This window comes from Odocoileus virginianus, chromosome 3 (genome assembly GCF_023699985.2).
Source record: "Odocoileus virginianus isolate 20LAN1187 ecotype Illinois chromosome 3, Ovbor_1.2, whole genome shotgun sequence".
Lineage (NCBI taxonomy): Eukaryota > Metazoa > Chordata > Mammalia > Artiodactyla > Cervidae > Odocoileus > Odocoileus virginianus.
The window spans coordinates 49122471-49149961 of NC_069676.1; the positions used below are offsets into that span (position 1 = coordinate 49122471).

The 27491-nt window shown below is 49.6% G+C and overlaps 1 protein-coding gene across 24 annotated transcripts in view; it reads left to right on the plus strand.

Moving 5' to 3' along the window:
- Nucleotides 1-27491, plus strand: part of LOC110143238 (protocadherin gamma-C4) — a 180480-nt gene that overhangs the window by 149797 nt on the left and 3192 nt on the right. For 18 of the 24 annotated variants that reach the window (XM_070465518.1, XM_070465516.1, XM_070465522.1 and 15 more), the window contains exons 2-3: nt 14455-14513; nt 23709-23797. In XM_070465518.1, coding sequence (XP_070321619.1) covers nt 14455-14513; nt 23709-23797 — 148 coding nt within the window. Of the gene's footprint in view, nt 1-4864; nt 7479-9111; nt 11756-14454; nt 14514-23708; nt 23798-27491 lie in introns of those variants that run through there. The other 6 variants (XM_070465525.1, XM_070465526.1, XM_070465506.1 and 3 more) reach the window with 6 other exon arrangements.

Here is a 27491-nt window from a genome sequence, read left to right on the forward strand (position 1 = left end):
CAGCTAGAGTGTGGTTTGTGGTCCCACACAGTGTGGAGTTAATTCACTCATCTGCGGACACAATTCACACACTCAGCATTCACTTGGCATAGCAACTAACCAATCCTGCTAAAGGGCCATTAAGCTTTAACTCACCATCTCAGCACTCAGAGCTTAGCTTGGTATCATTTGCATTGAGTACAAGTTAATGGAAACCTCTAGCCAGTGGCAGCTGCTAGGAGTATAAAAACTACCTCATCCTTCCATCTTTCAAATGATTGTCACATCTGCATTAAAACGGTTTGCTGATAATTTTCCTTTGACTACACAGATCCTCTTCCTCATTCTCAGATGGCGTTCTATGAAAGAGATAAAATTCTAGAGTCCTTTAAATTTTATTTCAAGGACACTACAGGAAATTATGTGGACATTACTTACATGTGCATTATAGAAAATTTGGAAAACATGGAAAAATATAAGAAAAAATTAAAACTAATTTTATTCCCAAATCCAAAGGTAACCACCATTCATTATAAAAGTAATATTTATTTTGAAAATAAATTCAGAAGGATATAAAGTACAAAATGAAGTTCTTTTTGCCCTAAGTATTAATTCCTATCCTTTCACCATTATTATGATTATTTTTTTTTTGGTATAAATGTAGTGTGATAGGCAAATTCATACTCTGAGAAAAAAGATAAAGCTGTCATTTATTCAGGATAGTGTCCAGGCCTTTGTTTTGGAGTGCAACTTAAACACACTTCCATTTGTGGGAGAACGACTATAACTTTGTTACTAATAAGTGTATTATTGCTGTCACCCTTTGGGTCTGGCAGTTAGACATAGGAAGCTCCACCACTTACCATCCATGAGTCCATGGCCAAGTTAATCTATTTTCTAGACCCATTTTTAGTATGTGGAAAAGAAGTAGCAAGAGTTTTATAAGATGAGTGCATGATACAATATATGCACAGTGTTTGTTGTGTCATAGTTCCAAAAAATTCTTCAGCTACTAACCTGGAGATAGTTCAAGATGACAAAGCAGAGGCATATATGGAAAGGCTAAGGAAGGGTGAAAGCCAGAGAGAAGCAGCTGCTGCTTTTCTGGTCAGACTGGAAAACAACTGGCATTTTCCTTTGAATGATGTTCTCAAACGTGGTTGCACACCAGAATTACCTAGGGACCTTTTAAAAATCCTGAAACCCAGGCCACATCCCAGATGGATCAAAGCAGTGTCTTGGGATGGGACACAGGCATTGGTATGTTTTGAAGGTCCTCAAGTGATTCCAGTGTGAAGACAAATTTGAAAGGCATTGCCCTAAGACATGCCTGTCCATCAATTAGCATGTTTTTGAAACGAAGTGTTACTTTGGAGTTCACAGAACCAGCAGGCAGCCTTGTTTTGCCATGCTGAACTTTAAAAAATTCTATAATGTTATTTCTCAACCTTAAAGTATTATGTAGAATAGCTCTAGGAAAGCACTGTAGGGAAGATGTGAGATAGTTCAGTCAACTAAGGAGAAAAATCTTCCTCAACCACTACCACCTGGGCGACTATTTCTTTAAAAATTTAGAGCTCGGCAATGGGTATGGTGTTTCTTTTAGGGGTGAAAACATTTTTCTATAATTATACTGTGGTGTTTGCATCATTTTAGTATATCTGAATATACTAAAAACTGTTGAATTGTACATTTTAAAGGGGTGAATTGTATGGTTTAATGGATAAATTATGTAGCTCAATACAACTGTTTTAAAAATCTAGAGATGGGAGAATCACATACTTGGCATTAAAAAGGTCAAGTCTAGGATATATAGGGTTCGGGCTTTATATAGGATCCTCAGTTCAAGTATTAATAATATAGATATGTTTGCTTTGGTGTCAACTTGCAAATAAAAGGGATTGAGATCTAGAAGAGGTCTAGTTCTTGGATATTAAAGCCAGCAAAAAGGGTCAGTTGATGGCTACAGGGATGACAGACTGTTAGGAAAATGATTTAAGATGTTACAGAAAGAGGTTTTTATTTCTTTCTAGACAGACCAGAGGTGAAAGTGGGGAGACCCTAATACTGCACTTTATAGACTTTACACAAGTCTCCTAACATTTCTGAGCTTGTGTTCTCAAATATAAACTCTTCCAAAATTGTGTGAGAATGAAAAGTAATGTATATAAAATGTATACTCAATATAAAATACTCATAAAGTACAAGCATTCAATAGATACTTGTTGAACTAACAAGTGATAATAGCACTAATTCACCATGTATTGGTGAGTGTACCAGGCACTTTAAAAGATGAAAAGGCGCAGTCCCTGCTCCTATGGCACACGAGTACCATAGGAGACAGACATGCACACACACCCACAAAAATTATAAGGGAGATCTATATAATACGAAGCAATGGAAAAGAAACACCCTAGTCAGCCTGGGGAAATCAGGAAGAATTCATACAGTTGATGATGCTTGATCTGAGAATGAAAGTTGAGTAGTAGTTTGTCAGATAATAAAGGGGAAAGGTGAGTAGAGAGGGACCCTTGCAGGAAATTCCATGCAGAGGGATAAAGATTTTTTATTATTGCTGAACCTTAAAGTGTATATTTGTAAAACAGCTTTTTCAGGAGATAAAGTGAAACAAGTAGGCAGGAGTTAAATCTTGAGTTACCTTTAGGCTATGCCAAGGATTTTTTATTTTGTTCTATATCCATGATAGCCATTGCAGGATTTTGAACTGATATAAATATAATGTCGTCAGAGTTTTTGTTTGTTTTGGAGTGATTATTCTGGTAGCCATAAATGAAATGTGTGTGTGTGCGCTTAGTCACTCAGTCATGTTTGACTCTTTGCAACCCCAAGGACTGTAGCCCGCTAGGCTCCTCTGTCCATGGAATTATCCAGGCAAGAATGGTGACGTGAGTTGCCATAATGGATTGGGGATACTGGGACTGGAGACTAAAGAAGATTTGCATGCATACTCAGTCGTGTCTGACTCTTTGCCAACCCATGGACTGTAGCCCACCAGGCTCCTCTGTCCATAGGATTTTCCAAGCAAGAATACTGGAGTGAGTTGCCATTTCCTCTTCCAGGGGATATTCCTGGCCCAGGGATTGAACCCGTGTCTCCTGCATTTGTAGGCAGATTCTTTACCACTGAGCCACCTGGGGAAGCCCCGTAATGTAACATGGGGTTTTTGTATTACATGGGGCTATTATATTACATTTAGAACATTTAGAAGGCTGTTATAGTATTTGAGAAGATTGAGAACCAGCACAGTGACAAATATAGACTGAAGGATATGACTGTAGTGAAATTATCAGCACTTATTCATTGACATGATAAAGGGAAGATGGAAGAGGAATGAGTCAAGAATGATCCTCCTTATCCCTCCCCACTGGCAGCTTGGGAGGAAGATGGTGTCATTCTACTGAGATAATGAGTCCTGGCATAAATACCTTATAAGCCAGACTGATTTACACCTGTCATTCCCATGGGAGAAGTTTTAGGTGTTTGGGGCTGAAAGAACACAGAAAGCAGATACCTCCCTTTGAGACCAAAATGTTGGTTGCTGGCCTCACCATCAAAAGGATCTTCTTGAAGATCAAGGGCTTGGGAAAACACCTGGGAGGATAACCTCCTCTGGTTTTGGAAATCCCATGGTCAGGGGAGCCTGGCGGGCCATGGGGTTGCCAAGAGTCAGATACAACTTAACAACTAAACACTACCACCAACAATAATTGGCAGCCTAGGTGAGGATTCAGATGAATTAAAAAAAAAATCTCACATGCAAATCAAGATAGATTTTTCTCTTTGTGTTCTGGTGTGTTTGTGACTCCAGTTACAGTTTGCAGGTAACTACAGTGTGAATTGAACAATCTTTCTGCATTTGTGCAAGGTGGTAGCCAGGCTCCAGGGAGGGTGAGATCAAGTTTCCCTTGCCAAAAGGCCCCCTAGGGCTCGGTGAAAAATTTGCTCTTTTGAAACAGTCACAGTTGGTAATTAACAACATATCAAGCATACCATGGTGTCAAATAAAGGAGATTTGTAGGCACTGGTGCTGTTGGTAGCTGATCTCAATCATTCAAGAAAGCTATTAAATCTGTGAACAGTAGCATTCTGCCAGGTAATGAGATCTGGTTCTTAGCGTCTCCCAGACAAGCTGATTCTTTACTGATTTGGAACATCTCCCTCTCCTGGCTTCTCCCCCTCTCCTTCATTCCTTCCATACTGTCCTTGAAATCAATGAATGGCAATTTAGTATATCACCAGTGAGTATCTGAGTAAAAGAGGTTTGGTTTCTGCTGCGCCTTCTGTTACAACAGAAATGTGTACTGCATAAATTTAATAGGCTGCATTAATGTGTAAGCCTTTTCTGCAAAGAGATGGATATGTTTCTGAATAATCTGCAGAGGGGCAGGGTTTTTTGTGTAAAGCAGTGCTTCTAATTAGCTGTTGCTCTAATACAATCAGAATGAGGCAGAAGCTATTCCTTTAGAATATTGGTCGATGACAACACTGGCTTGAACAAAGTGACCAGTCTCAAATGGCTACTCACTCTCTGGGCGGCAGGTTGCTAGGGCTCTCGGGCTGTCGCTGTTTTCCCCTCCGAAAAGGGGCGGGGTGAGGTGGGGTGGGGATTGGTGAATTAGAAAAAAAAAAACCCAAAAACATATATGTTGTCTGCCTCTCTATAGAGGTAATAATCCATGGGGGGGAAATGCTGTTGAGCGGGAGGAAGGCAAAAAGATAGGTGGGTTTTTGGTTTTTTTTTTTTTTTTTCCTTCTTCCAATACTGCGTCGCATTAACCCTGCTGCTATCGGGACGTTCTCTGCTTAGCCTATTGGCTGAGCCCAGGAGTCGCTGTCTGCCAATCGTGTGGAGGAAGGCAGACAAATCTACCCCGCCACCAGCAAAAAACGGCGCGTAACCCTTGCGGCGCCAGCCCAGCCGCGCCAAAGCTGGCGTGGCGAGAGGGAGATAGGTGTCTCCAGCTGCTGTGGCTGTTTGGGGCGGGTCAGCTTCTGGGGCTTCTCAGGACCAGATAGAGAACTAGCGGGCAGCAGCAATGCTCGGCAAGGTGAGAGGCTGGGTAGACATCTGCCGGGGGGCTGCCCTTTTGTTCCTTTTTTGCCACCTGGGTTACGTTGGTGGGCAGATCCGATACCCGGTCCCAGAGGAGTCACAGGAAGGGACTTTTGTGGGGAATGTCGCCCAAGATTTCCTGCTGGATACCGAGAGCTTGGCAGCTCGCAGGCTGCAGGTCGCTGGAGAGGTGAACCAAAGACACTTCCGCGTGGATTTGGACAGCGGTGCCCTGCTCATCAGGAATCCAATCGATCGAGAGGCGCTGTGTGGGCTCAGTGCCAGCTGTATTGTGCCCCTGGAGTTTGTAACAGAAGGGCCTTTGGAAATGTACCGAGCAGAGGTAGAAATTGTGGATGTGAATGATCACGCCCCCCGATTCCCTCGGCAGCAGCTGGACTTGGAAATTGGGGAGGCAGCTCCTCCAGGACAGCGTTTCCCCTTGGAAAAGGCTCAGGATGCAGATGTGGGGAGCAACTCCATCAGCAGCTATAGACTAAGCTCCAATGAACACTTTGCCCTGGATGTCAAGAAGCGCAGCGACGGCAGCCTGGTCCCAGAGCTGCTCCTGGAGAAACCTTTGGATCGGGAAAAGCAGTCAGACTACCGCCTAGTGCTGACTGCTGTGGATGGCGGGAACCCCCCGAGATCTGGCACAGCAGAGCTGCGGGTGTCAGTGCTGGACGTGAATGACAACGCCCCAGCCTTCCAGCAATCCAGCTATAGGATTAGCGTCTTGGAGAGCGCGCCAGCCGGCATGCTGCTCATCCAGCTCAATGCCTCTGACCCAGACCTGGGTCCCAGTGGTAACGTCACCTTTTCTTTCAGTGGTCACACCCCTGATCGTGTGAGAACGCTCTTCAGCCTGCACCCCACTAATGGAAAGCTTACCCTTCAAGGACCCCTAGACTTTGAGAGCGAGAATTACTATGAATTTGATGTGCGGGCTCGAGATGGGGGCTCTCCAGCCATGGAGCAACATTGCAGCCTTCGGGTGGATCTCCTGGATGTGAATGACAACGCCCCCCACATCACAGTGACCTCAGAGCTGGGGACTCTCCCTGAGAGTGCGGAGCCTGGCACTGTGGTGGCACTCATCAGTGTGCAGGACCCTGACTCAGGTTCAAATGGGGACGTGAGCCTCCGTATTCCAGACCATTTGCCCTTCGCCCTCAAGTCCGCCTTCAGGAACCAGTTCTCCCTGGTGACTGCTGGGCCCTTGGACCGAGAGGCCAAATCCAGCTATGATATCATGGTCACTGCTTCTGACGCCGGGAGCCCTCCTCTGAGTACCCACAGGACCATTTTCCTTAACATTTCGGATGTGAATGATAACCCACCCTCTTTCTTCCAGAGGTCACATGAGGTGTTTGTTCCAGAGAACAATCGCCCAGGGGACCTGCTCTGCTCCCTTGCAGCCTCTGATCCCGACTCTGGCTTGAATGCACTTATCTCCTACTCTCTCCTCGAGCCCAGAAATCGAGATGTGTCAGCATCCTCCTTCATTTCTCTGAACCCCCAGACAGGAGCTGTTCATGCTACTCGATCCTTTGACTATGAGCAAACACAGACACTGCAGTTTGAGGTGCAAGCCCGGGATCGGGGCAACCCGCCCCTTAGTAGCACTGTGACAGTTCGTCTGTTTGTGCTGGACCTCAATGACAATGCCCCAGCTGTACTCCGCCCTAGGGCTCGGCCTGGTTCCTTATGTCCCCAAGCACTGCCTCCGTCAGTTGGTGCTGGCCACCTAGTCACAAAGGTGACTGCTGTGGACTTGGATTCAGGTTACAATGCTTGGGTTTCGTATCAGCTCCTGGAGGCCCCAGATCCTAGCCTGTTTGCAGTCTCCCGCTATGCCGGGGAGGTGCGGACAGCTGTTCCCATCCCAGCTGATCTCCCACCGCAGAAGCTGGTCATTGTGGTAAAGGACAGTGGTAGCCCACCACTCTCTACCTCCGTCACTCTCCTGGTGTCCTTGGAAGAAGACACTCATCCAGTTGTCCCTGATCTTCGAGAGTCCTCGGCTCCAAGGGAAGGAGAATCCCGCTTGACCCTCTACTTGGCTGTATCTCTAGTGGCAATTTGCTTTGTTTCCTTTGGCTCATTCGTGGCGCTCATCTCAAAGTGCCTGCGTGGGGCTGCCTGTGGAATGACCTGCTTTCCTGCTGGCACCTGTGCCTGTCTCACCCGGTCTCGAAGGAGGGAGGGGCTTCCTCCTTCCAATGGGATCCTCCGAATCCAGCTAGGGTCAGATGATCCTATCAAGTTTGTTGATGTGGGCGGCCACTCTCATGGCTGTACACCCTTGGCTTCTGCACCCACTCGGAGTGATAGCTTCATGATGGTGAAGTCACCCAGTGCACCTATGGCAGGGGAACCCGTTCGCCCAAGCTGCCCACCCTCTGATCTTCTCTATGGGCTAGAGGTGAGACCTTTGCAGGCTCAGCCGATGCTTGAGGGTTATTCTGATGCAGGCATGTGGCTGGGCCATGTCCCAGAGAATATATTGGTCTCTCTGTAAGAGCCTGTAGTGATGTTGCCACTTCTGAGAGTGGTAACTGTGTGGTAGATGATGTGCTTTAGAAGCGTTTTGTGAATTAACCAGGGAGTTTTCACAGATTACTACTTGGGGTGGATTATGCCCTTATCTGAGAGTAAGAAATGAAAGTGAGTGATCTAGAGATGGGGTGTTGTGGAAACATGCTGTTGGAATGTGGAGCACATGGAAGGCTCTCGTGCATGAGGTGCACCTAAACCCAGGTAGTGACTTTCTCTCCTCTTCCTGAATGAGGGACCAGGGTCTGGAATACCTTAACTCTAGGTTACCATTCCCCAGTGGACTGAGGGAAACATATATTTGCTCCACAGTGTCACCTACTCCCTCACCCACTGTGAAAGGGACTCTGCTTGAAATGTTGTTGTTTGGTGTTCAGTCGCTAAGTTCCATATGACTCTTTGCAACCCAGACTGTAGTCCACCAGGCTTCTCTCTCCATGGGATTTCCCAGGCAAGAATACTGGAGTGGGTTGCCTTCTCCAGGGGATCATTCCAGCCCAGGAATCGAACCCACATCTCCTGCATTGGCAGGTGGATTCTTTACCCCTGAGCTAGCAGGGAAGTCCCTCTTGAAACATAAGAGGAAAGAGCCAAGGGATTAGAGAGGCAACAAGGTGGAAGCAGGGGTGTTTTTGTCCCAGGTCTTCAGGTCTCCCAATCAAGTCCCCATTGGGATCAGAGCTAGATGTAGTCGACTGGGACAGAGGAACATTACCTCTTTGGTGGGGGGGAAGGCAGTAAGTGAAATCACTAAGTATCAAGACCTGTTTTGCTGCTGAGGAATTCATAGAGACGGCCAATCTGGGAGTCTTTAAGTAGAGTTCTTCTGAATTGATGAAACCATAAAGCTTAGAGGCCATGCCTAGATTCTAGTCACCTTCCTTGGGTAACCTGGATCAGTCCTAGAAGTGTTCTCATCCCTCACCACAAGTTGTGATGCCCATTCCATAGCTCATGTGGATTTTCAGAAAAAGTGAATCCTTAACAGCCATCGATGACATTGAGATTCCTCAAAGTACTGCTGGAGAGTCCAAGCAAGACCCTGAAGGGTCCTAACAAATCTTTTCTTTCACTCTGGCAGTGTTTGGCAGGATGGGGTAGGGAGGGGGTAACATGTGGGTTCTGCTTCCTGGAGAAGGACAAAATTTTGATGGTTCAAGTGAAATAGTGGGAGTTTCTGAAGTTACACAGGAAGTTGTTGGGACAGAACCCTGAGAAGTTTTGTACCACTTTGTCTTCCCTGTTGAGTGCCATCTGAGCTGTCAAACTTTGCTGCCAAGGGAACTGAATCAACCTGCAGCACGAAATGAGTGGGGAGGTAGGAGGCTTCTGTGACACGGATTTGCAGCGCCGGTTCCTAAGGTTTCCAGGACTGAGGAGACTTTATAATTGGTTGAGAGCAGACAGACTTTTGGGCCAATCAGACTTAGAGCCGAGGTGGGGGATCTGATCTTCTAGCCCGCCTCTCCTCCCCCAGCTCCCCAGCTCCTCTCAGATTCAATTCCCCTCCCCCTCAACCCACCCCCGCCATTTGGTGACTAAGAAGAACTGCTGCAGGCAGACAAGCCTCGGAGCAATTTTTAAGAGGCTGGAAGGAGACATAAGAGATTTCAGCTGCTACATTCCAAGCCCTGGGTCTACCTTGGCGACAGGACAGCTCAGAGTCAGTGTCCAGGAAGGGACTTCTGGGTCATGGGGCCCAAGACATCCCCACAGCTCGCTGGGAAATGGCAAGTGCTGTGCATGTTGTCCTTGTGCTGCTGGGGCTGGGTGTCTGGGCAGCTTCGTTACTCTGTGGTGGAGGAGTCCGAGCCGGGGACGCTGGTGGGGAACGTTGCTCAGGATCTAGGCTTAAAGGTGACAGATCTGTTGAGCCGCCGGCTGCGGTTGGGCACTGAGGAGAATGGGCAATATTTTTCCCTGAGCTTGATGAGTGGTGCTCTGGCAGTGAATCAGAAAATTGACCGAGAGAGCCTGTGTGCAGCCAGCACCAGCTGCCTGCTGCCAGTACAGGTGGTGACCGAACACCCCCTGGAACTAATCCGTGTAGAGGTGGAAATCCTGGATCTCAATGACAACTCTCCAAGCTTTGCCACCCCTGAGCGAGAGATACGCATCTCAGAGTCAGCTGCACTGGGGGCACGGTTCCCACTGGATAGTGCCCAGGATCCCGATGTGGGCACCAATACTGTGAGCTTCTATACTCTAAGCCCCAGCAGCCACTTTTCTCTGAATGTGAAGACCCTAAAAGATGGGAAGCTGTTCCCAGAACTGGTGCTGGAGCAGCAGCTAGACCGTGAAACCCAGGCAAGACATCAGCTGGTGCTCACAGCTGTGGATGGGGGCGTCCCAGCCCGCTCAGGGACCACCCTTATCTCTGTCACTGTGCTGGATATCAACGATAATGCTCCAGCCTTCCAGTCCTCAGTTCTACGTGTGGGACTCCCGGAGAATGCACCCGTGGGTACATTGCTTCTCCGCCTCAATGCCACTGACCCAGACGAGGGCACTAATGGCCAACTAGACTATTCTTTTGGAGACCATACGTCTGGGGCAGTGCGGAACCTCTTTGGCCTAGACCCTAGCAGTGGAGCAATCCATGTGTTGGGTCCCATTGACTTCGAGGAGTCAAGTTTCTATGAAATTCATGCAAGAGCCCGTGACCAGGGACAACCAGCCATGGAAGGCCACTGTGTGATTCAAGTGGATGTGGGGGATGCCAATGACAATGCCCCAGAGGTACTACTGGCCTCTTTGGTCAACCCTGTCCTGGAAAGCACACCAGTGGGCACAGTAGTGGGATTGTTTAATGTGCGGGACCGAGACTCGGGGAGAAATGGTGAAGTGAGCCTCGATCTCTCTCCAGACCTGCCATTTCAGATTAAGCCTTCTGAGAACCACTACTCACTCCTAACCAGCCAGCCTTTGGACCGTGAGGCTACATCCCACTATATCATTGAGCTGCTGGCCCATGATGAGGGCTCGCCTCCCTTGCATGCACATCTCACCATCAGGCTCAACATTTCAGATGTAAATGACAACGCACCCTACTTCACCCAGCAGCTCTACACGGCTTACATCCCAGAAAACCGGCCTCCAGGCTCCCTTCTCTGCACCGTGGCTGCCTCCGATCCAGACACTGGGGATAACGCCCGTCTTACCTACTCTATTGTAGGGAACCAGATTCAGGGCTCCCCAGCCGCCTCCTTTGTGTATGTCAACCCCGAGGATGGGCGGATCTTTGCCCAGCGTACTTTCGACTACGAACTGCTGCAGATGCTGCAGATTGTGGTGGGCGTTCGAGACTCTGGCTCCCCCCCGTTGCACGCCAACACCTCTCTCCACGTATTTGTCCTGGACCAGAATGATAATGCCCCAACTGTGCTGCACCCTAGACCGGGTCGGGAATTCTCACTCCCCCAGCGTCTCCCTCGCTCTGCCCCTCCTGGCTCCTTGGTCACCAAGGTGACAGCCGTAGATGCTGATGCAGGCCACAATGCCTGGCTCTCCTATTCACTGTTGCCACATTCCACAGCCCCAGGGCTGTTCCTGGTGTCTGCACACACTGGTGAGGTGCGAACAGCCCGGGCCTTACTGGAGGATGATGCTGACACCCAGCAGGTGGTGGTCCTGGTGAGGGACAATGGTGACCCTTCACTCTCCTCCACAGCCACAGTGCTGCTGGTTCTGGAAGATGAGGACCCTGAGGAAATGCCCAAATCCAGGGACTTCCTCACACACCCTCCTGAGCGCTCAGACCTTACCCTTTACCTCATTGTGGCTCTTGCGGCCACCAGCCTCTTATCCTTAGTCACCTTCACCTTTCTGTCAGCTAAGTGCCTTCGGGGGGACGGGGATGGGGGTGGGGGTCAGTGCTGCGGGCGCCAGGACTCGCCCTCCCGGGAGTTCTATAAGCAGTCCAGCCCCAACCTACAGGTGAGCTCAGACGGCACACTCAAGTACATGGAGGTGACGCTGCGGCCCACAGACTCGCACAGCCATTGCTACAGGACGTGCTTTTCACCAGCCTCCGACGGCAGCGACTTCACTTTTCTAAGGCCCCTCAGCGTTCAGCAGCCCTCAGCTTTAGCGCCGGAGCCCATCGCCTTCCGGTCCCGCTCTAACACGCTGCGGGAGCGGAGCCAGGTGAGGGGCTCCCAAGCTACCCCTGGGGGCAGAAATGGAGACACCGCCCACCCACATCAGGGACTTTGAACTTGGCATCCGCTCCCTCTGGTGGGGCTTGACTCGAATGTCGGGACTGTCTGGATGGATTGTGCGGAAGCAGAGGTGTGGCCGAGGCAGGGATGGGGCGCTGTGCCTGGGGAGTTGATGGCGACTGTGGGTGATGGGGAGAGAGGATAGGGCAGACAGAAAAGCATGGGGTCTGGCGATCACTCTGGCGTTTTCCACCAGATCTGGGTCCAGGTAGAGGCAGTCACAGATCCTCTTCTGCAGCCAGCCTCCTAGGCTCTGATGCGGGCACACTCTGCTGGTCTTGAGGTTTTTTCTTAGGTTTCTTCCCACTCTCTTGACCGGTGACTTCACTGTAATTGACAACCCTCTTTATTCCCACATCAAACTAATGCGTCTGTGGTTGGCGCATGTGCCACGCACAGCACACGGGCTCGCCACACCTCACCTGCGCATGCCCCTCGCACCTGGCCATCCTTGTCCTCATACACCGCCTTAACTGCCAGCTGCTTGCAGCGGGCTGTCCCAGCAACTCACAACTCACAACTTCCCTCCACCTTGCTGCCAGCCTCAGAGGTTTTAACCTGAGGGAGATACAGGTTATCCCTGCCCTGGCCTTGACCGGTGGCCTCCTGGCAGGCCTCTTGGCCACCCCAGTCGCTAGTGCTGCAGCCATGTGGGCGCTCTAGGTGCGGGGCTGGCGGGACTCTGTGACCCATGGGCTGGTGGGTCGGTCTGGGCCCAGACCCTGAGCAGAGGTTGGTGGGGGCCTCCAGCCCAGAAGCCTCGCTCAGGAAGGCCAAACTGCCCTGTGGCTCAAGGGGCGGTGGGGCTGGCCTGGGACAAGGGAACAGGCCTCTGTAGGACAGGCCGCCTTGGCCCTCTGTGGTGCCACCAACCTGTCCTATGGCTGGAAGTGGGAACCTGGAGCACCTGGGTTCTGGCCACTAGGACACAGGCTTTTGGCTCCGTCGTGCCCACGGTGGGCCCAGCGGTCTACCTATGTATATGTCTGTACTCCACCCTGCCCCTACCGAATCGTTTATATTTTGGAGCAACACCACCATGGAATTCTGATAGCTGATTGAGAGAACCTTACTACGGATTTCCTCTAAGAACCAAAGCAGCTCCTTTGCTCTTCCCCACACTTATGTTGGGTAGGTACTAACACTGCTCACTCTCCCTTATAACTGAGTTTCACAGAGGTCAAGTGACTTGCTCAAGTTCACATGGTAAGTGATAGACAAAGATCTAGTCTAGATTTGTTTAACTCCAGAATCTGTGCTTTCAGTCACTTGGTGCTTCTAAAGGTGGAGAAGAGGAAGGACGATTTACATCTGCTGGGATGAGGCAAAGGTGGACATTCTTTCCCCTTTTAGGGCGTTGCTCGTGGAGAAAAGCCTACTGGGGCTCCTTATCCCTGAGCAGCCCTAACTGAACAAACCTGCACCTGCTGTCCTTATGTAGGCTGTGAGTTCTCCTCTATCCTGTCCTCCAGTCTGTCACGGTTCCTGCATCTCAGTGTAGATTCTACTGTGTCGAAGAATACTGTGACTGAGCACTGGGCACCCCTGGGCCCTTCCCATGGCACCTGCAGAATGGTGCTGGTGACTCCTGTGGTACTTGGGATGCTAAGTTTCTAGTTTCCTCACATCACTGCCACCTGTGAGACTTAGAGTGAGTCATTTGGCAGCCCTGGGTCTTCCTTCTCCCCAGTGTAATTGGAGATGCTCTCACCTCTCCTCTCCTCTCCTGGGAGTGAGTGTGAGAATTAACTACCAGAGCACTCCAGAATGGCGAGGAAACAGCTCTAGGAGTGCTCCATGAGAGTGTGTGATGGGATAACACACCCTCTGGCAAGGCTGGGAGGAACGTGGAAGTGAGGTGGCTGGCTCAAGTCCCACACCTTCATCCAGATGGGGGATGGCTACAGATCTGTGCCTTGGGAGCCCTGGAGATTGACTTGGCTCTGCTTGGAGGCTGTGGGAGCTTGATCTCTGCTGGGCTCCGTCCCAGCAGTTCTCTCCGTCCCAGACAGAGCAGCCTTGTTCTCTCCTCCTTAGTCACAGCTATTGTCTGGCACAGAATTCTGGGGGTGAGAGGTGTCCTGGGGCTTGGATGCCCTGCAAAGGCTCAGTCTGGCGTGACTCCTAAGTTAATAATGTATTTAGCTGTGGGAAGGGATCCTTGAGAGAGAGGGTCTGAAGGAGGTGTCCTTCTGAATATGTAAAGGCCCAGCCTGGCATGAAAAGGGTTACCAGGAACAGCAGCCATCTTGCCGCAGAGGGCGCTTTGTTCCCAGCTGAGGAGCTGAATGAAATTCTTTCTAGGGCTGGTGGAATTCTCATCCAAAAGCCTCCCCTGCCACTTTGAGGGCCCTTCTCTGCGCGCGCACACACACACACCCCAGTTCCCCTTGAACCTCAGCTCAGGAGTTCTGAGTTGGGGGGCAGGGAAGAAGGGGCAGTTTGCTTAGGAAAGGAACCTGGATTTGTTCACTGTGATGGGCTAAATGTCATTTTACTTCTTTGTCTCTGGGATCTCAGACCTCTGAGACCTGAGGGTATAATTTATCTTTGAAAACGAGCCCACCCCACCCTCATCTTGGCCCTTTTGGGTACTCAGCCTCTTTCCCTCTGTTTTCTCCACAGCAAGCCCCACCCAACACGGATTGGCGATTCTCTCAGGCCCAGAGACCCGGCACCAGCGGGTAGGTGACTGCCTCTCCAGCCCACCCTCTTCTCTGCGGCATTTTTCTCAGTGATGACGTGGGAGGAGATGGGGGGAGAGAAGGGGAGGGCTCAGCTTTCACTACAAATGGCTTCCTCCCTCAGTTCCAGATTTCAGGGAGGTTTTGGGGTATTGGGGGCTGGTGCAGAAACCCCAGAAGGAAGAGGCTCCTACTGTGGCTGTTTTGAAAACACACGTTCATCCCATTCCCTTAGCCCCACCACACAAACCTTTTCTTGTATCTTCGGCGCTCTGTGGGAGCGAAGCATGGTCATAAGGTTGGTCTCTGGGTGGAGAGGAGGCTTTTTATACCTATCTGTCTGGCTCTGTCCCCCTGCCCCAGATTTGGCTGCCCTCCATCCTGACTGGGGTTCAGGCAGAGGAATCTGGGACAGGAGGAGGAGAGGAGGAAGTGTCAGTAGTCAGAGGCTCCTCCAGAGCCTGCAAGAAGGAGCTGAGGCTGAGGCGAGGGAGGCCAGGCAGCTGGAGGTGGGGCTGAGGAGGGAGAGCCGCCTTGGAGGGGCAGGTCGCCCAGGTCTTCTCTGCTTGCAGACCTGTGGTCTCTGACGCTCTTAACCGTCCTCAGTTCAGAGCCTGTCTTAGTCTGCCTCTCCCTCTCTCCTCGTCTCTGTCTCAGTTTCTGTCTGTGTTGCTGTATCTCGGTCCCTACCATTTGCGTCCACCTGCACTGACCTGTGCCTTTCGCTGCGCCTGCTATGGCTAGGTGCTCAATAAATGTGGAATCAGTGAATAAATGTGACTCCTCCTCAGTCTCAGTCTCTGCTTTTCCTGTTCTCTCTGTCTCTGCCTTCCTCTCACTGTCCCTGACTTCTCTTCTGTCTCTCCTCCTCTCATCGCTTCCTAGTGGTCTTCTGTCTCCAGTCTCTTTCTCACTGTTTTTGCTTTCCTCTCTGTCCTCAGCCTGTGTTTCTTTGTTTCTGTGTATCTCTCTCTTTTCTGTCTCTTTCTGCCTCATTCTCTGTTGCTCTTTCTTTATCTCTAGGTCTTTTATCCTGACTTCTACTCTGTGTCCCTCTGCCTGTCTGTCATTTCTTAAAACTCGTGGGCAAGCCAGCACACACAGGCGCCTGTACCCCCAGGCGCTCTCCCTCCGCTGCCCCTCACACACACAGAGCCTTTGATCCCTGCTCTCCGTAGCACACCCTCCCATCCAGGCGGCCCCAGCTGCCCAGATCGATCTGGTATGAATTCCTGCTAAGACAGGAACACCCTGGGGCAGGGGTGGAGTGGGGGAGGACTTCAGCAAAAGACCTGCAGTTGGTCTGAGCAGAGCAGGGTGGGCTCTGGGCCAGGCCTCCCTGTTAGAAGTCGGGAGCCTGGTGGAGTCCAAGAGGCCCAGAAGACAGAGGGAGGGCAGAGCTTGGGCTGCCTTGTGCAGCTCCTTGCTGGCTGGACGCTTGCTGCCCACATTCTGTCCAGATGCTACAGATGCTGAGTCCTCACTGCCACCAGAGCCCAGGACACCTTGGTGCAAGGTGGAGACTCCAGGTCCTGGGCTTGTGAATCCTGCCTCTGGTAACATGGTCTCAGGCACTTCCTGGCTGAGGCCCCTAGAAAGTAGCAAACCCGATGATTTGGACTGCCCTTGCCCCCCTCTTGACCCCAGTTGTCTCCTTTCTCCCTGCTGGCCTTGCCAGCCTTCCTGCAGGTTATCCATTAGGTTATTCATTTATTCATTCATGTGTTTATTTATTCAACAAATATTTATTGAGCATCTACTATGAGCCAGGCCCTGTGCTAAACACTAGCACATAAGAGTGAACAAGTAGATACGATCCCTGTACTCACAGGCTTCCATGCCAGCAGGGAAGACAGAAAATTGACAACAAATTACACTAAAAACATTTCTAGTTACAAATTGCAGTAAATTCTGAGACAGTTATGTGAGTATAATGAGGGAGGGGGATAAAGAAGGGAAGTGACGTTTGAGCTGAGATGATGAGAAATACAGGGCAGTTTGTGTTTACTTGACCTTCCACCACCCCAGGCCGTATACTGGCCTTGAAGCAGAGCTCACTGCTGCCTCGCGCACCTCAGCAGTGGACTAGGATGTGCCCTCTGGATTGGATGCCTATCCCACCCTCAAGTCCCTTTTCATTGTATGAGAGACATGGTAACCTGAGTAGACGTGGGAGCTCTTGAGATGGAGGAGAAGGCTCAGGAACTCTCCCTTCCTCGGGTAGCTTGAAGGGGAAGGAATCAACACTTATGATTGAGCTGCAACAGGGGCCCAGACAAAATCAGTGTTAGGGGCCTGATTCAGCAACTGTGATTTCCCTCTTTCATTCATTCAGTAAATAGTAACATTTTTAGGTATAGGAGATATAAGATAGACATAATCTCTGCCCTCAGGGAGTTTATAGTGTGTTGAGGGAGACAAATATTAATCAAATAATTACTCAAAAAAAAAAAAAAAGTGAGATTCCAGCTATCCTAAGTGCTATGAAGAGTATACAGTAGGTCTTGAGAGTATACAGTAGGGATGTGACCTAGTCAGGGGGCAGGAGGACATCAGGAAGAAATGAGGTTGAGAATCAACCAGCCGAAAGAAAGGGGAAGAACATTCCAGGTGGAGGAAAGAGCGTTTGCAAAGGCCCTGTGGTGAGCCCTGTCAGGATCAACAGAGTGGTGGGAGCTTTTCCCTGCTGCCATTCTGATGAGCCGATGGGAGTGAGAGGATGAAGAAGGGTGGTTTCTCTCATTCAGCTGAACCCTGGTTCTGGCCCATCTCGGCTGCTGGCACACCAGGTTCAGAGCAGGGCTAGTGTTGAGTTCTGCAGTAAACCTGGTTCAGGTTCAAGCCAGTGCTATGTCACGTTGCCTGGACAAAAGGGAGTTTTCTGAAGTCCTTGCCTTCCAGGTGCTCCTCTTCACCACCACCATCTATGCTCAGGTTGACTCCTTGGCTTCTGGTCCCAACAGCTGTTGTCTCAAGCCTGAGCCCAGCAAGCCAGTTCTCCTTTCTCAAGCCATGCCCCAGGCCCCTCCCTGCTGCCGTTCCCAGCCTCTGCCCAGAATAGAATCTCCGCGTGGCTTCCCCCGGTCCCTACACTGTCCTCCTTTGATGGCACCACACTGCCTTTCCCCTTCCGACCTGCCTTCCCTGGGGGACACTGTCTTTCCCTCCATTTGGGCAGCCATTCAACAAACAAACCAATAGCAACTTACTTTTTTCTGCTCATAATCCTTGCTGATTATAGAAACATGAGAAATGGAAAAAACAGTTTTTCAAATCACTCATAATTTTACAACCCAGGGAAACCACCACTAACTTTTTTAATACAGAAAATTTCAAACCTATGCAAGAGGAGAGACATTGGTGTAGTGAGCCTCTCTGGCCTCACTCTCCATCTTCAACTAACCCCCTGACTTGTCTCGCATCTCCCTCCTCCCACCGAGTTATTTTAAAACAAATCACAGCCATCATATTTCATCAGTCTTCACTATCTTTAACAGATGATTCATTTTTTTAAACTCATAAACACTAAAAATAATTTAATAGTAATAATATCATCAAATATTTAGTCTGTATTCAGGTTTCCCCAGTTATATATTGCTCTCTGTTAACCTGTTTGTGTGCTTATCCAAATTAAGGTCCACATTTTGTATTTGGTTGAGAGTCTCATGTCTTAAGCTCTCTTAATATTTTTAAATGCATTTCAAACTTTTTTCTTGGTGCGTTTAGCATGCACAAGCCGCTGCTCTTGGTTTTTCTGCTCTTGCTTCTTTTGTTTCTGCCACTGCTGCTTTTTAAAATCTAATTATCTAGACGAATTGATCACAAACTTGTTCACAGGATGTCAGCAAATTTTAATCTCAGTCAGGTAGTATATTTCTCACTAGTTTTGTTTGTTTTTGTTAGTAATTGAGGTCATACTGTCCATCAGTATTGTAGCCTTTTTTTTTCTCTCTGTGTACCACGTCATAAGAAAAGTTCTTCATAAGTCATTTAATTATTGCATAATAGCCTCTCTAATGGGTAAAAATTTTATCTGGTGCAGACAGGCTTTTACTACATTAAAAAGATACACATGCACTTAGATTGAACACAGGTAAACCCAGGTTAAGGTCAGGGGTGACTTCCCCATGTTTCTCCTTGTTTTGAGCAGGATGCAGGGAGCTTTTAATCACAGCCTGGCCTCTGGGGTTGTTCCTCACACACAGCCCCCCAGCACACCAGAATACAAACTCCTTAGGGCGAGATCATATCGTCTCTTAAGTCCTAGGGCCTGTCACAGGCACTGACACTTGGAAAATGGTCAGTTAGATGTAGTCCGTCTCCTTCACTATTATTTTTCACTGTTCCCCAAATCCTGGAAGAGTTCCCATCCCTGACGAAGCCCAGTATGTTGTTATGTATAAGATCATAGGCTTTGGAGTCACATTAGGCCAGTTTGTGTGATTTCACAACAGCTGCCTGTTGCCAGCTGTGTGATTTTGGGAAAGTCTCTCAACCTCTCTGAGCCCCGGTTTCATCTGCTGGGAAATAAGGATGATAACACTTGCCTGTGGGTGTTTCTTGGGCTGAAATAGACAACATGTATATAGTTTAGTCAGCCCAGTGCCTGTGGGTGTTTCTTGGGCTGAAATAGACAACATGTATATAGTTTAGTCAGCCCAGTACCCAGAAATAAGAAGCTGTCAATAAACTGCTCAACAAGAACTCTCTCTCTGCCCATGTGCTTGGCCTCCAGCCTCCAGTCACTTCCTAAGAACCCTCCTCTCAGCCCCGCCCAGTCCATCATGGTTCCAGGCCCACCTTTCCACTCACCTTCATTCCCTCAACACCATCACCCACCATCACAGGGTATCCTCCTAACCTGGTGTCTGACCCTGTTGTCTGCTCCACAGCCCCCTGCTGCTTGCCCTATCTGCTCTCCCCACTATATCCACATTAGGCCCTTTGTCTCAGCTGGAGCCCTCCTGCCTCAGCCCTGCACCCCCAGGCGAGCCCAGAGAGAGCTCAGTCTGCCTGCATGTGAGGACTCCTGGGTTGTCATGGAGACAGAGGTGGCTGAGGCTCCGTCACTGGGCTCCTGCCCTCCCAGAGGTGCCCCTAATCCCTCGATCTTCTCTTGGGAGCAGCAGTGATCTTCTTCTTTTTAATGTTAGTAACTTAATAGTTTATTAGTCACTCAACAATATTACAAATATTTAAAAATTACTTAACATAAAGAGTTGGCAGCAAACTATTCTATTACAGAACTAAATTACCAGTACAACAGACTGGAGATTTAGACACCTGAAAGATAACAGTAAAAGAAACTAAAATATTTTAATAAAAAATTCAATTTGAAGGAGTTTACCTATCTTAACAGTGATCTTTAAATACTTAATTGACAACCCCTTTTATACACCTCAGAGACTTCCCAGAGCTCTTAGGGTAAGAACACAATCTCCAGTGTGCACTTTGTAGCCCCACCACCACGTCCCGTAGCAGCCACACTGGCTCTGAGCTCGCTGAGCTCCGCCCAGCCTCAGAGGCTGGGGCATTTTACTCCTTTTGCTTGGAAAGCTCTCCCAACACTACCCTTCTCCTAGCTGACTTTATTGTATCGCTCAATTTTTTACTTTGAAATGGTTCAAACCTCTTAAAGTTGAAAGAATAGTATGATGAATATCCAGATACTCTTTTAAACTTAGATACATCAGTCGTTAAAATTTTGCACATTTATTTTCTCTTTTCTCTCTTGCAACATGCACACACTCACCCCCTGAACCATTTGAGTTGCAGACCTAAAAACATTTGAAATACTTCAGTATTTCTCTCCTGACAACAATAACATTCTCGTACATAACCACAAAAGAATGCTCACATTTAATGACTTTAACATTAATGCAATAATACACAGTCCACTAGCAGATTTTCATAAATGTTCCCCAAATATCCTTTTAACCTGTTTTTTTTTTTTTTTAAACGCCAGAATTCAATCAAGCAGCATAAATTGCATTGGCTTGCTATCTCTCTTTCATTTCCTTTAATCTAAAACAGCCTCCTTGCCTTTTGGAGGGTGTGTGTGTGTGTGTGTGTGTGTGTGTGTGTGTACGTACACATACATAGACATGTTTTAAAGACTCCAGGCCCCTTGCCTTGGAGGGTGTGTGTGTGTGTGTGTGTACACATACATAGACATGTTTTAAAGACTCCAGGCCCCTTGTCTTTCAAAATGTCCCAGAGCCTGTGTTCGGGGATCATTTTCTCACAGTGAGGTCAGGTTACACAGTCTGGTAAGAATACTGTGTGGGGGACACTGCTCTTTGTGCTGGGAATCATTTCCTGTCAGTGTGATGCTCAGTTTGTTCACCAGGTTAAAGCAGTACCCCCAGATCTCTGTGTTACAGAGGTATTTTCACAATGCTGGTAACTAGTCAGTGATCTTGGGGTGATATTTGAGTATTCACTGCTGATCTTGCCTGAATCGGTCTTTACGTCGGCAGTTACAGAGCGTTCATTTTCTATCCTCTGACTTTTCTTTGACTGGCATTCTCCTCCAGATCACCTGGATGGGTTCTTCAGATTTAAATTCCCTGTCTTCTCTTCGGGGAAGCCTGCACTGACTGGCTCCCTAACCCCGATTAGGTCAGGACGCTCTTACACCCCTGCTCTCTGCCTCTGGGGCACTTTTCACAATTACAATTCAGTGATAGTGTAATTATTTACTATCAGCCTGTCAGTGGAGACTGAACACCGGGCTATTTCAGTCGTGTTCACAGCTACAAACCCAGCACCCAGCCCTGTGTCTGGCACACAATAATTGCTCAATAAATACTGGTTGAATAAGTGAACCCAGAGTTCTAGCTCTTCTCACTCTGCAGAGGGAGATATGACATTCCTGCTTTCTCCTCCAGCCCTAACTATACATTTGCTGTGACAGCAAAGAGGCCACCACACAGCAGCTGATCTGGGCCTTAGACTGCGTCCACCTGCCTGAGTTGCGAATTCCAGATCAGGAGAAACCATAAGCAAGGACAGACCTTGGAAAAAGCATAAAGCTGTTCTTGACTCTGCTCAGCCACCTTGACAAAATACACACTTTTACACTCCGTCCCTCCCCCACCCCAACTTGCATGCCTTCAGGGCCTGCCCTCCAGCCCCTCCCCTGGTGCAAAATGCTTCTTACCTCTTAGTGACCTAACTTTCTCTGTAGGGCTCTCAGGCAACAAGCATTCATTGAGGAATTTCAGTGTTCCAGAGAGTGCAGAGGTCAACTAATAGACTGTGTGTCAGGCTGCTTCCGCTTCCCTTCGAAAATGGAAATCATTTGAGCCTTGGAAATTCTCTTAAAGCATAGGAGTAAAATTACTATGGGAAAAAATCCAGGTTGGAGTACCATTCCTTAAAGTTCAGGTTAATGTTTTGTTTTTTTTTTCCATTTATTTTTATTAGTTGGAGGCTAATTACTTTACATCATTGCAGTGGTTTTTGTCATACATTGAAATGAATTAGCCATGGATTTACATGTATTCCCCATCCTGGTCCCCCCTCCCACCTCCCTCTCCACCCGATCCCTCTGGGTCTTCCCAGTGCACCAGGCCCGAGCACTTGTCTCATGCACCCAACCTGGGCTGGTGATCTGTTTCACCCTAGATAATATACATGTTTCGATGCTGTTCTCTTGAAACATCCCACCCTCGCCTTCTCCCAGAGTCCACAAGTCTGTCCTATACATCTGAGTCTCTTTTTCTGTTTTGCATATAGGGTTATCGTTACCATCTTTCTAAATTCCATATATATGTGTTAGTATACTGTAATGGTCTTTATCTTTCTGGCTTACTAAGCTCTGTATAATGGGCTCCAGTTTCATCCATTTCATTAGAACTGATTCAAATGAATTCTTTTTAATGGCTGAGTAATATTCCATGGTGTATATGTACCACAGCTTCTTCATCCATTCGTCTGCTGATGGGCATCTAGGTTGCTTCCATGTCCTGGCTATTATAAACAGTGCTGCGATGAACATTGGGGTGCACGTGTCTCTTTCAGATCTGGTTTCCTCGGTGTGTATGCCCAGAAGTGGGATTGCTGGGTCATATGGCAGTTCTATTTCTAGCTTTTTAAGAAATCTCCACACTGTTTTCCATAGTGGCTGTACTATTTGCATTCCCACCAACAGTGTAAGAGGGTTCCCTTTTCTCCACACCCTCTCCAGCATTTATTGCTTGTAGACTTTTGGATAGCAGCCATCCTGACTGGCGTGTAATGGTCAGGTTAATGTTTTTAACAACTAATGGATCACCTCATGTTTTTCTCAATGTTTAGAGCTTCTAAAGTTGTTAACTAGGTGCTTCAGTAGGAAACAGGCACAGCCCTGTTCCCAAAGCTCAAGGAGCTGGGTCTGTGGGTGGAGCAGATTGGAGGGGGGGAGTAGGGGGTGGGACAATGGCAGTCCCCCTGGGCCTAGAGCTGCCACAGAGCAGCCAGTTGGAGTGGGAACATGGCAGAGGCACCTAACCCAGCCTGGGTGGGCTCAGGGGTCCCCTCTGACAAACTTATTCGCTTCACGTTACCAAGGCAGAGGTAGGAAGCTTGCATTCTAGGAAGCAGTATCTGACCAAAAGGAGCTGGTAAGAGAGTGAGGAGTCAGGAAGGGGACTCAGAAAGGGTTCACGATAGAATGCTGGGAGTGTGGTTCTTGGGGAATAGGAAGGGCTGGTTCTCAGGTGGATTTTATCCTGATGCCTGAGTGAGCCACCAAAGCATATCAGAGTTGAGTTTTAGCAGCCTCTCTCCTGGGCTCGGCGTCTCGTGGGCCTCCCAGCCTCTGCCTCTAGGCTCTCAGGCCTTTCTCTAGCTCTGGCACGTTCTCTCCTGTTTCCCACCCTCCACTGTTCTCTGGAGAGGATCTGTTCTCCCTTCCTGTGAGCCACCGCTTCCTCACAGCGGGGCGGGCAGGCAAGCTGCAGTGCGTCCTGCCCCCTCCCTCCAAGCGCCATGGTGTCTGAAACCATAGATAGAAAGCTGGTTTGGGGGACTGGCAGGTGGGGGTCTGGCTTCTGAAAGATTGTGTGAGCTCCCTCCTACCTTGCTGAAAGGGGCAGGTCTTGGGCGTGGGCTGGGGTTGGACACTAGATCTGGGGGTCCTGAGCGAGGACAGGAGGGGCAGGGTGGGGTGGCTTGGGAGAGCATATGCTCACCAGCCCACTCTTTCCGCAGATCCCAAAATGGCGATGAGACCGGCACCTGGCCCAACAACCAGTTCGACACAGAGATGCTACAAGCCATGATCTTGGCCTCTGCCAGTGGTAAGTTGTGCCAACACGTGTGGAGTAGGAGACCTGGGGTCCTGGGGTGCATCCCACAGCACCGTGCCCCGAGACTGGCTTCCAACCTATACGTCAGCTGGTCTGAGACAGCCCTTAATTCCAGGATATAAAGACAGGTTAGGGAGTAGCTGAGGGATGGGGGCTCTGGGATGCCCAAAGGGGAATAAATAAAGAAAGATCCTTGCAGGAGAAGTAGGGAGCAGTGGTTGCAAGTGTTGCCCCAGAAGGGACACCTATAGGTCGGGTCCTATCTCTGCCACTTACAATCTTTGTGCCCTTGATCAATTTGCTTAATCTCTCTAAACTTCAGTTTCCTCAATCAAGAAAATGGGAACAGAGACCTCAAAGGGTTACTGTGAGGATTTAGTGAAATGATATGGTAAAGCACATAGTATTGGGGCCTGGGGCCTTATCCTTACTGCCCTGAACCCATGTAAGTGGGTGTGGATACTCCCAGTAGGAAACACACTCTGGACCTGTGGGACCTCTTCTCTTTTGTTTTTGTTGCCCCCACTTCCAGAGCAGGGCTTTGGTTTTCCCACAAGTTAACAAAGACCTTCAATGATAGAGATTCAGGTGATGCTAGTCTTCGGGGATGACAACCAACAGTCCGGAGCATGGAGGGAGAACAATGTCATTAGTACTGAAGGGCACAGGCATTGGAGGGCGGCCGGCCTGGGTTCCAATCCTGGCACCACCACTTAGCTGCAAGTCCTCAAGCAAGTGACTCGCCCGCTCTGGGCTGCGGTCTCACTGACTGTAACATCGGTGCAGAAACAACAGCTCTCACTGTAGTGTCATAAAGGCCTCAGGACAGGATTGGCAGAGAGGAAGGGCACCAAACGCAGTGGTGAAAATTGATAGATGATGGTCTCTTTTGACCCATGGTGGGGTAGAAGGTAGAATTAAAATAATGCCTGTTAATAAGCACTAGCTTCTGGAGCAACTAACCCTGGGCTCACATGGAGGCTGGTGGAGGACTCAGGCACTGGCCTTACTCAGTGAACTGAGAGCCCCACTGCCCAGTGGCTCTGGAGGCCTGGCTAGTGGAGAATCAGGTAAAGTGAGAGCAGTGATCGCTGCCCTCGTGCCTGCACGCTGCCCCAGCTCACGCTAGGCAAGCTGGATGGGCCTTGTGTCGGTGGATCTCCTCGCAGCTCTGCAGGGCAGGTCTGAGTCCTTCCATTTGACAGATGAGGGGACTGAGAAGTTCCTTGCTCGTAGGCCCTGTTTTGAGCTGCAGATTGGAGATTCTAACCCAGCTTGCTCCTACATTCATGCCCTGTCTGCTCCAGTGACCACATCTGCCTTTCCATCCAGCCTCAGTTTCCCGTTTAGGTGAACAGGTTTCTCTCAATGCTGCATTATTCTCCCAGATTGGGGTTCCAGATAAAATACAGGATGGCCAGTTAAATTTTAACTTCAAATAGACAACAAATAGTATTTTAGCATAAGTAGGTCCCAAATGTTAGAACTGGGATTAACTATACTAAAAAAAAATTTACATGAAATTCACATTTAACTGGGCACCCTTTGTTTTCATTTGTTTAATCTGACAAGGCTTCCCTGGATGTCTGTGAGGCCGTGGGGGGCCAGGCCGGCAGCTGATGAAGAGGAAGGGAGCAGCAGCAGGGGCACCAGCCTTCTGGGAAGACAGGCTGGCCCAGGCTGGGGGTTGGGGGGGCGGGGCCACTGTAATTCTCGAGAGGCCAGACTCTGAGTATGAGAGAGGCAGGTGGTGGGGTCTGAGAAGATGCCAAGTTGGACTCTTGAGGGAAGTAAACAGACAGTAACGTATATTTAGCTGTTGTGGCTTTAAACCCTAAAGCCAGGAAGCAGCCTTTTTAGCCTAAATCCAGATTTTAAAAACAGAAATGGAGTCAGTATTTATAGCCCCAGACCCTCCCAGGAGGTCCCTGGGGTCACCGCAGGCTGCCTCCCCTGTCAGGGTTCCACCCCTCCAGCCCACTCAGGGCCTGACCTGAGAGTAAACCCTGGCCCTGGGGGACGGATCCTGGGGGTGGAGGTGTCAGGGTCAGGCCCTACTCTCACTTTCACACCCGGTTTCCTGGCCCTGGAGCCAGAGAGGTTCCTGGAGTCCAGCCCAGTCAGGCCTGTGGGGCCGCTGAGGGCGAGTGAGAGGGGGGAGCAAGTACACTTGGGAGGCTTTTTACATAAACGTTTGAGGGGAAGGTGTGCTCTCTAGGAGGCTGCGGTCTGTGGCTCAGCCGGCCAGGGCTGCTTGGAGCTTCTGCCTTCAGCCCCTGGGTGGGGACGGCAGGGCAGAGGGGGAACACTGGGGCTGGGAGCCGTTTCCCTGAGGTGAGGCTGGAGAGGGAGAGGGGAGGGGAGGGGAGGCGGGCAGTGCCTTAACCTCCTCTAGGCCAGAGGACGCCCAGGTTCTTCCTTGCTGCTCTTCAGAGTCTGTTTCTCCTTGTGCTCAGGGAAGATCCCAGGGGAACTGGGATCCCGCCCAGACTAAGTCTTGCAGGGGTAGAAGGAGGTGCCCTTGGAGACTTGATTCTGCAGAAGGTCAGAGCCTGCAGTCCAGCTGAGGTTGGGGTCAGACAGGGCCTTGGTCAAGGTCACATGGCTGGCTCCTTAGTGGCAGAGCTGACGGGACAGAACTCAAGGTCGGCCTGTTTTTATGTTACACTCTGGGTTTCCCAATCTTCTTCCCTTCTGGCCAGCCCTACTTCAGTGCATCCCGTAATGCTGGCCAACATCAGGTCTGTGCTTCTAGGGAGGGGGTGGCAGGGGCTGGCTTTGTCATTTTTGTCTGCTCCAGTGCTTCTTAGAGATCCTGGGTGTGTTGTAGGATGTGGGTGGGCCTGGCTTCCAGTTATCCAATCCCGCCCTTCCTATCTTTCTATTTCTGCTTCCCTTCCCCCTTCTGGTGCCCATCTCTTCCCACCACCACCCCCACTGGCGCCTCTGACGTCTCCCCTCTTTGCCCCTAAATCACTCAGGAACCTTGGCTCTTGAAGCCAGATCTGAGCCCCTCCCCCCAGCACTTATATTCCCAGGCAGGGGGGAGGGGTGGGGGCGGTCAGGGACTGGCTCCCTCCTGGAGTTAATTACAGAAAATATAGAAATGTCAGTGGAATGAAAGGGCTGGGGGAAGGAGAGAAGGAAGTGGGCGCTGCTCCCTCCCACCCAGGCCACTTCCCCGCCCACTGAAGGCCCCGGGATTTGGGACTTGAAATGGAGGTTGTGGAAACCTGAGCCTGGAATGAGGAGGCGGAAACACTGGGGCTCCTCTCTCCTTTGCTTTCCCTGTGTCCCTCCCCCTCTGATGCTCTTCTTTGAAAATATTTCCTGTCTCTCTATTTCTCAATCCCTGGTTGATGTCCCAGGATTACTCAGCCTCTCTGGCTTTAGTCACCCTCTCTGCGCACTCCCAGGGTCTAGGGTGGGGGTAGAGGGAGGCCAGGTTGGGGGACCCCTTCTGCTGGACGGGGTCTGGGCTGGACATTTCTGGGGCTTTAACTCTCTAGCTGCCAGAGGACTCCCACAGGAGCCCTTCTGAACTCAGCAGAGTCATCAAAACCCCATGTTCTTTTTTTTTTTTAACCCCCTGGAGGTAGGGGGCATGGAGGGGAGAAGCAGTGACACAGGGTTATGGTGACAGTGACAGTGATGAGGGTGAGGGTGATTTTGGCAACAGCAAACT